Here is a 9,883-nt window from a genome sequence, read left to right as displayed (position 1 = left end):
TTTAAACCAAAAAAAAAAAAAAAAAAAAAAAAAAAAAAAAAAAAAATTGTGCCCTTAATTTTAAAACCAAGTAAATACCACTAATTGTTACTCTCTTAGTTGAACTATGTTGAAATCTTACGATTCTTAAAATTTACTATTATAAAATGTCTAAAATACTCTTACTAAATTTTAATATTCCAAAAAAAAAAAATTCTTTGTATTTTGAGTTTTATGTGGTAGTCATACTTAGAAAGTTGGAATGGTAATATATGGTATTCTATTTATTACCTAAAGAACATTGATTTTCCTAGGTTTAAATATTCTAGACTTAATTTTGTCTAATGGAAACTTCAATGACACATGCCTTTTGTTGTCCGCTTTTTTTTTCCTCTTCTTACTTAAAAGGGTGTTCATTAAAAACTAAGTAAACTAAATATCATGGCTAGACTCATAAAATGTAAGATAGTAAAAAAGGAAGTATGAATAACAAAATATTTATTGTGGATAATAGCAAGTATTCGATGAAGACCATCAATTGTAATATATGACATCATTTATTGAAAAAAAAAATTATATTGTGACAATATCTTAGTAAAACTCAATTGATTATTATTTGAAGAAGATGATATTCATTATCACTCTTATAAGTTTTTAGTGAATAGATACTATCTTTAGCAAATAGGTTCTAAGAAACTATCATGGTAAATAAATACTCATATATTAAAATAGTTACTCTAAGCTTAAATACATAGTTTCATTCTTTTTCAAATATAAATTCTATCTTAATTTTCTCACTCAAAGGAATAACACATACAAGGCACGTGCCTCCCAAACTAGTACCATATAAAACGAGAAAGATACAAAATCAACACACCATGATTAACTGCTTTATTGGTAAACTTTATTAGTGCTCAAGACTTTTGGAAGACAACCGTTATTAATTCTACCATTTTTTAAAAAAAGTTTATCGGGAATTGAAAAAATTTTAACAACTTTTTTAATTCCCAATAAAATTTTTTCAAAAACAAATTTGCTAATGTATGCCTTACCAGACCCTACATAATATGTCGGCAGGAAGTTTCAAACACATTCTTGAATCTTGCCATCTTATTTTATGAGTTTTTTAATAAAATTTTGGCAGAAACATCATTTTGGTTTTTATATTTTGGTGTCACAATTAATTTGGTCACAATATTTTGAGAGTGGTCAATTTAGTCTCTATTATTTTCAAGTCACAATCAATTTAGTCTATACCGTTAAATGACTAACGAAATCTGTTGAAGTGGCAGATGAAATACACATATGCCATAAATTAAATTAAAATATAAATAATCATTTCACGTCAGCACATCCGCATCTTAAACACGATTGAATTCAAAATACCCAAATTAAAATTCCAAATTGGTAACCCAAGATGAACATGAACTCCTTATTCTTCACAGTCAAAATCTTTTTTGAAATTTAGTGCGGGTTTGGATCCATGGCTGCGTTTTCCCGTTTGCGTTTTCTCTCTTCTTCTTCTTCTTCTTCTTCTTCTTCTTCCTACACTTGTTTATGCTTTTAGAGACAAAATGCACTGTTCACGCACTGTAGCAGTACTGTTTACGCACTGTTCATGAGACCCACAACCACTTTATTCAGAAAAAAATATTAAAAATAGGTCTCACGGTACTATTCACACATTTAAAAAATATTTTGCTACAGTGTTTTCAATAAAATAAGTTATATTCAAACGGACCCTTAATTTGGGTCTTTTTTTGAAGCGTCTATGATTACTCCTGGTCCCTTTGGTTTCACAGAGGACACATATTGCCTATCGACCTCATTTATGTCATCCCATGTCTTGTTTAGTTAGATTGTCGAAGTTGCTTGCCCGTGTTAAACTCTGACCATGTTAGCAAAATTGTCAAGTTGCTTACGTCAAGATATTTTTATATGACGGTGCTATGATTTTTGTTGTTAGATGTACAATATTTTTTCATACGACGGTGCAAGAAGCCTCTTTCGTTGTTCGAAGGGGCAGGTGCGTTGGAAGAACCATTTGTTATTAAACTTTGCCTTGCCCCCTTATTTTGTGAAGTGGGGAAACAAGATAGGGAAGCCATAATCGAACGTGGTTTAAGCCAAATGGAAAACAGACGTTTTTATTGGTCTTTTTGTTCCTTATGTGCAAAGGGAATATACATGTCAACAAAGTATTTGGTCATGGTAATCAATTAACTTTAGTGAGAAGGAGTTCACGTTCATCGTGGGTTATGGATTTGGAATTTTAATTTAGGTATTTTGAATTTAATTGTGTTTGACATTGAGTGAGAGTGTAGATGATAAGTGAGACATGTCATGGAAGTTGATATGGATGTGCTGACATGGAAGGCTATTTATATTTTAATTTAATTTATGCCACGCGTGCATTCCGTCTGCTACCTTAACACATTTTGTTAGTTATCTAATGGTAGGGACTAATTGACTGTGACCTGAAAATAGCAGGGACCAAATTGACCGCTCTCAAAATGTAGGGACTAAAATGGTGTTTTCGCCTAAAATATTTGTAGTATTTTCAATATTTTTCTTGTATTTATATCTATACGAGAAATGTTATGTCTACAATATTTTTACAATAAATACGAAATGTAAGGTTGTTACTAGACATTATTGATGAGCAAAAATGTAATTTTAATGCTGTATTCAAATTAGAACGAGTAATAATTTGTCACTTAAGATTTATTATGAAATTGTCATGAAAATATTATGGACATAACAATCCTCTATTTATATAACTGAAAATTGACAAAGTTTAGCTCAAAACTAGTTTGAACCTGTTTAAAATTTGTACAATATATTTAAACAAATCATATGACTCATTTAAAAGTCAAGTGACTAAAATTACATATCAATGATCTCTTTAATTGTTACATAGTGGGTTGGAAGAAGACAATATCAAACTAGTTAGAAGCTTTTTTTATTATTATTATTGAAAATTAATAGTTACTTCTACAGTAGAGTGACACCCTCTCACATGAGCTGTAGATCCATCACAAACTTAAAAATATTCAGGTTTTGGGCAAGTAGTCAAGCTAAGTCAATCTTAAACTAAAACACACATTTTCAAATCAAGACCTAAGAAGCCTATATTCTTTATGGAATAGGTTTCTCATCTATCTAATTATTAAATTACAAACCAAGCTCTAAGTATCCTAATTACTGGAACTGATCTTGATCAAAAGTTTCTACTCACTAGCTCACCAAATGACCAAACCAAAATAAAATGGATAGAAATTGTACTTCATGCACTACACAATTATGTGATAAACGTTTTTTTCTTTTTTCTTTTTTAAATAAAACTTCAAAAATTTTCAAATTATATTTTAAGGTTATTCCCCCCTTAATCCTTTGTTCTATTAATAAAATGTCGATAGTAACAGGTTACGTTACCACAATATGCAGAATTTGTGAATGCTACAATTTGAATTCAAAATTTTATATTTATTTCACTAATACACTAACCTATAGGTAAAAATTTCTTCTATTTTTCTTTTTTTTTTTTGGTTTGTTAATTAGTTAATTTTTTTAAAAACATTTTAAAAACAAACTCTTCCACATTTTTAGTATTCAAAATTAGGGGCGTCATTTCAACAACACAGTACCTAAAAGATTTAAAATTGATCCATCTAAGTGAGATAGGGATATTCAAGCAACATACTAAGAAGTGAAAATAGTACTCTCCTTACATGTTTAGAGACGTCATATTATATAGAAAGGTACTAAGTTCACAATATTTTCCACAACACTTCACAACAAATCATAAATGTAAGTTGTTATTGGTTCTAATTTGAATTTCATAACTTAAATTACTTTTTTGCTCCATTCAAATAATTATTAAATAAAGTGTGGGGCCCGTGGGCCTGATAGCCTCGGCCCATCATGTAGCAGGCCCAAGGCCCATGCCGAGGAGCACAAGCTATTTTGAACCAAAGTGGGGGAAAGCCTATTTTCCCAATCCACGCCGAGGACCACCTTATCTTCGGCATGGCAAAGGTGATTTTGGGGAGAGGCTAACCCCAAAGTAAACTGTCACTCTCGCATTTAATGCACTCAACTAACCCCCCTGACCGCATTAATGGGGAGGTAACCCCTTGGCAGGATAACGTTGATCAAAGTGAACCACTTGAGTATCGATAAGGCCTCTGATGGGACGGCCGGCCAGAAGTATGAAAAAAGAGAGAAAGCAAGGTCAAAGGATTTACACTCATGACTTTGTATAGATTGGACTGTAACAAATGTGAAAGAGTAAGCAAAAAGTCCAAGGAGCTCCGTTTGGTAATATTATTTTAATAATATTATTTATATTTTTTAAAAATATATGTAAATAAAAAAATATAAAAAAATAATATTATTTAAAAATTTAAAAATATTGCTTAATCTTCCCTGCCAAACGGCCCCTGAAATCAAGAATACAAAACTACAAGTCCGCATTAAGTGCAAAGCTGTACAACTAGAATCTGAAGCGTTTCAGAGTCACAGACTGAGAGATCCGCACAAATTTACAGACCACGTATAGCTGACTCAATATTAAAACAAACAGACGCAACAAGATACCAACTTTGCGGGGTTTCTCGTGACGACTCACAATCCAACCAAAAAGACCATACAATCCTCCTCAGTTCCTTTCTCTATTTTCATCATCACTCACTCACTCAGTCTCAGTCAAGACTAGTCCGTATTAACACATCCTCACTCTGATCACTTCAACAACCTGAGACTAGGCGCTAATTAAAATTTCAATCTTTCTTCGCATCTGGGTGTTTCTGATTCTTCCTTTTCGGATCGTTTTCTGATCTGAGAGTTTTTTTTTTGGGTGTGAATTTTGTTACTTTTCTGAGTAAAATCTATAAGAAAAAAGTGATCTTTGAATTTGATTCATTGGTGGGTCAACCATGGATTCCTGCTGTGCCACACTGAAGGCCAATGCTCATCCAGTTAAACTTGGCGGAGGATTGAACAATGGAGGTACAAGGTTTTGGGGTGAGAGTATCAGAGGGAGCCCGAAAAGCAGGGACTTGAGTACCCAATTGTTGAAAAGTTCAAAAAAAAAAACCAGTAGGATCACTAAGCTTAAGCCCGGTGTTGCCTATTCTGTTCTCACTTCAGATATCAACAAAAAGAACCTGGTGAGTGATTTCATTTGAGTTTTTATTTATTTATTTAGGATTTGTTTATTCACTCTCACTGTTACATTAACATTTTTATTTCAGTCATTTCATGAACCACTTTTTGAGACTCCAAAGGCAGACCCGAAAAATGTAGCTTCGATCATATTAGGTGGAGGTGCTGGAACTCGCTTATTTCCTCTTACTAGTAGAAGAGCCAAGCCAGCGGTATGGTATCAACTATTTCTTTTGAAATTAGATTCTATGGCATTGGTAATTAATTATAGAATGACATTTGTTCAATATTGAGACACCAATTATTAGTGATAAAGCTAATAATTTTGGTTTTTGAAAGCTTGTTATGAAGTTGAATTTAATTTGGGGTGGATTTTTGTGATACTTTGGTGTGATCTGCAGGTTCCAATTGGAGGGTGTTACAGGCTGATTGATATCCCAATGAGTAATTGCATCAATAGTGGCATAAAGAAGATTTTTATTATGACACAGTTTAACTCTTTTTCCCTCAATCGCCACCTTGCTCGCACCTATAATCTCGGAAATGGTGTGAATTTTGGAGATGGGTTTGTGGAGGTAAGAAAATTGAAGCAAACAGAAACCTTCATAGATACTTTAGGCATATGGAAGTATGTTGGAATTGCATCAATGATACTGCATGGCAATACTAGCTGAGATTAATGATTTTTCATCTCCTGTGGAAATGAATGTTACTTGACGATTTACAACTTTGTTTTAGTAATTTAGAAATTAGTCTTCATCAAAATTTTTTTTTTCTTGTTAATAATTTCAGTGAAAGTTCCTGATGAATTAAAGCCTAATAAAATGGACAAACAGGTTTTGGCTGCCACTCAAACACCAGGAGAAAAAGGGAATAGCTGGTTCCAAGGAACAGCAGATGCTGTAAGGCAATTTACATGGGTCTTTGAGGTGGGTGATTATGATTTCATTTTTACTAAATATTGCATCCTCGTAATAAGCATAATCGGATTTTGTTTGAATCATGAAGGATGCCAAGAACAAGAGTATTGAGCATATATTGATACTGTCAGGTGATCATCTCTACCGGATGGACTATATGGATTTTCTGCAGGTAATTATTTTCAGCCACTTACTGGTGCAATAGTTCATCTAGTACTAATTTGCATTTTTGGAAAATCCTGCTTATTGATGGGATCTGTGTTTGCAGAAGCATATTGACACAGATGCTGATATTACAGTTTCATGTGTGCCTATGGATGACAGGTATGTCTAGCGCTATATGTTACAGTTTCAACTATTCACAAACATACACTGTACATTATTTCTTAAGCTGGTGATATGTTTAAAGGAATAAAACAGCCAATGGTTGTAATTTTCATTTTAATTCTTCAAGTGAGATATGCATCCCAACCAAAAGGAAGAAAATGGCATTTAAGTTTCATAGAAGCTCTATGATCTCAGTTGCTGGTTTCTTGATATATGTATTTTTAGCTGAGTTAGAAATCCTAATCTACCCTACATATACTGCTACCTCCGGAGCTTGAACCTATGAGGTGACCACAAGCACTTAGTACATGTGAGGTGACCACCACGCCACAGGTCGTGGACCTTGTGGTTGTGGTTTCTTGATATTAATAGTTTAATATTTGTATTTGTCTTGCAGCCGTGCATCTGATTACGGACTGATGAAAATTGACAACAAAGGACGTATTATTCAATTTTCTGAGAAACCAAAAGGCCCAGACTTAAAAGCAATGGTAGGCAAATTTACGTCATCACTGTTGTTTGAACTTTTCAGTTTTTTCTAAGATATCTATGCCCAATTGGTTATTTTCTCACTCATTTGCACTGCAGCAAGTTGACACCACTCTTCTAGGACTTTCTGAGAAAGATGCTCGGAATAACCCTTACATTGCATCAATGGGTGTTTATGTATTTAGAACTGACGTTCTACTAAAATTATTGAGATGGAGTTACCCTTCATGCAATGACTTCGGCTCTGAAATTATTCCGTCAGCTGTGAGGGAACATAATGTCCAAGTAAGACAGAAATACCTACATGATTTGTTGTGTGTTATTATTTAATGTTTTTGATCTTCCTATAGCTATTTGAATATTGCAAACAAGATTTTTATATGTTTATTGAATTACATATAGTTTCTTAGTGGCTAGTTCATTTCATTGTCAGGCTTATTTATTCAATGACTACTGGGAGGACATTGGAACTATAAAGTCCTTTTTTGATGCCAACTTGGCCCTCACAGAACAGGTTGGTATGATCGTAGCCCAAGTTACATTTTCTCAATTATCATTCGAAAAAAATCCTATTGCAACTGATATTTGAGTAAATGACTGTCTGGCAACTTGGGGTAATCGGGAAAGTATTCTGTATAAACTTCAGGAAGCCAGTAGTAGCTATAAAGTTGGGTGAGAAATTCAGTGATAATCCGTTAAAACCAAGAATAAATCTGAGTGGGAAAATTCTTCATGTGTTTGCAAATGAACTTAGAAATCTTTAGAATAGAAAAAAAGAAAATCATGCAAATTTGAAAAACCTATGTTAGAAATTTGGAGATTGAAATTGTGTCTTTCTTCCTTGTAAACGAGAAAATGACTCTATGAACTGATAATATGCTTCCTTTCATGCAGCCTCCAAAGTTTGAATTCAATTATCCAAAGACACCTTTCTACACCTCACCTAGATTCTTGCCGCCTACTAAAGTTGAAAAATGCAGGGTATGATCATGAGCTTAAATCAGTATGTAAGATAGCTCTGCTCCTTGTATCTCATAACTCAACTGGGTCTTGCAGATTTTGGATGCAATTATTTCTCATGGTTGCTTCTTGCGGGAATGTAGCGTTCAACACTCTATAGTGGGTGTGCGCTCACGTTTAGAGAATGGTGTAGAACTTGAGGTGAGCTAATATCTTATGCTTAAGTAGCTCTCCTTGACTATATAGAGTAATTGGCCATTTGATGTGCAATTCACAACAACATGTGGGTGCTGATTGTCAAGTTAGGTTTGACTTGTAATGGCTCCTTCAGACGTCCGGTAGTCTATACCTCTTTCAGAATAGTGTTATGGTTTTTTATTTCAGTAATTCTACAAGATAACCATGCAATTGAATATTGCTAGCCAAAAGTAAATGTATTGCACTTTTATTTTTAAAAAAAATTGCCTCCCACGATTTGGCTAATTCGTGCTTTCTACTCCAAGGTGTGCAGGAAATATCTCTCTGCAAAGTGCAGAGTAAACCTCTCAAGCACTTATTGATAGCAATCATAGTTATTATTTCCAATAATTGAGTTTTAAGAACTTAACTTCCAATATAAGTTATTCATCTTGAGAGTAGCTTCAATATGAGCAAATGAAGTTTTTGTATGTGAGTTCCTGTTTGAATCTGTTCAAATTTTGATTGGTGAATATGGCATGATGTAGGAGCTTTTACTGTTTTGCTCTTCATTTTACAGAGTGAAAATTAATTATGTTTGATTATGGAATTTACTTTCCAGGATACTATGATGATGGGTGCAGACTACTACCAAACGGAATCTGAAATTGCATCTCTGCTAGCAGAGGGAAAGGTTCCAGTAGGTGTAGGACAGAATACCAAAATCAGGTAGGATTTAATTGTGTTACTAATCTTAGTGCACATATGTGTGCACACGCGTGATAGGGAATAATGAGAAATGATTAATGTTTCACAACTGAATGCTGTCTTAAAATTCATAACGAAATACCTTAATCTATTAACTAATTTCTAATGTCTACTATCTTGAAGGAATTGCATAATTGATAAGAATGCCAGGATTGGAAGAGATGTGGTCATCACAAACGGTGATGTAAGAATGGCTTTCTGCAATCTTTAAATTTTGAATTGCTTTGCACTTCAAGCTTATCCAAGTTATTGAAGAATGGTGTATTACTGTTCATTTACACTCTGCTTAAGGAAATTTTTTGACTTCTCAGGGTGTTGAGGAAGCAGAAAGGCCAAATGAAGGGTTTTACATTCGGTCAGGGATTGCAGTCATACTGAAGAATGCAACAATTAAAGATGGAACGGTCATTTAGATCTTTCACACTTGCAAAGACTTCATGTCCAGATTGAGCCAGTGTTGCAAGCATTAGCCAGCTAGTTTTTGGTTTTAAATTGCACGCAGTAATAAACACTAGCAGGAATGCCCCTATATTTGTTAATCACTAGTTCCTTAGATATCTGTAGGAAGGCCCCCTAGTTCCTGAATAAAACGAACTGTTGCTTGATTCAATTTAGTAGTTCGAACTGCATTCTTAGTCTCTCTGTACATTAGTCACACTTTCAATTTTGCCAAAATAATTTTAGTCTCTGCACGTTTGTCATAGTTTCAATTTTGTCTTTAGACTTTTAATTGTATTAAGTTGGTCCTTCAACTTTCAACACGAGACCCCTCAGACAATTAAATGTGTTAATTTCATTCTTTAATTTAAAAAATGAAGTCAATGTCATCCATCAATTTTCAAAATTATGTCAATTTTATTCTTATAAGTGGATTTTATTAAAAATAAAATCGACTTGATTTTAAAAATTAAAGGACATAATTAAAAGTTGAGATATGAAATTGACACAGTTAAATGTATAGGGACCAAGTTGAAATTACCCCATTGTTGGAGCGCTAAAAAGTATAATTTGCCTTCTATTTATTTTTACTAGAAGCCCATGACTGATGCTAAAGCTAAAAATATTATTGATGCTAAAGCTAAAAATATTAGACACTT

The 9,883-nt window shown here is 33.4% G+C and overlaps 1 protein-coding gene across 1 annotated transcript; it reads left to right on the top strand.

Moving 5' to 3' along the window:
- The first annotated feature begins 4,434 nt into the window (after positions 1-4,434).
- On the top strand, positions 4,435-9,496 carry LOC112022302 (glucose-1-phosphate adenylyltransferase large subunit, chloroplastic/amyloplastic). Its single transcript, XM_024054868.2, has 14 exons — positions 4,435-5,150; positions 5,235-5,357; positions 5,547-5,720; positions 5,982-6,074; positions 6,154-6,237; positions 6,334-6,389; positions 6,790-6,883; positions 6,981-7,166; positions 7,315-7,395; positions 7,776-7,862; positions 7,938-8,042; positions 8,641-8,747; positions 8,910-8,970; positions 9,098-9,496. The coding sequence occupies exons 1-14, from the start codon at positions 4,917-4,919 to the stop codon at positions 9,197-9,199; spliced, it is 1,587 nt and encodes a 528-aa protein (XP_023910636.2). The 5' UTR covers positions 4,435-4,916; the 3' UTR covers positions 9,200-9,496.
- Positions 9,497-9,883: the final 387 nt, after the last annotated feature.

Source organism: Quercus suber, unplaced genomic scaffold (assembly GCF_002906115.3).
Source record: "Quercus suber isolate HL8 unplaced genomic scaffold, Cork oak 2.0 scaffold_207, whole genome shotgun sequence".
NCBI classification, from domain to species: domain Eukaryota; kingdom Viridiplantae; phylum Streptophyta; class Magnoliopsida; order Fagales; family Fagaceae; genus Quercus; species Quercus suber.
Note: the sequence above shows the minus strand (reverse complement) of the source record. Positions and strands in the feature narration are given on the sequence as shown.

What these genes read in the sequence shown, in the direction of transcription:
- LOC112022302 (XM_024054868.2), top strand. Translation starts at nt 4,917, where the DNA reads ATGGATTCCTGCTGTGCCACACTGAAGGCCAATGCTCATCCAGTTAAA. An exon ending in TGAGGGAACATAATGTCCAA is followed by an intron (nt 7,167 to 7,314) that starts GTAAGACAGAAA and finishes TTTCATTGTCAG; the next exon opens with GCTTATTTATTCAATGACTA. An exon ending in TGGTCATCACAAACGGTGAT is followed by an intron (nt 8,971 to 9,097) that starts GTAAGAATGGCT and finishes TTGACTTCTCAG; the next exon opens with GGTGTTGAGGAAGCAGAAAG.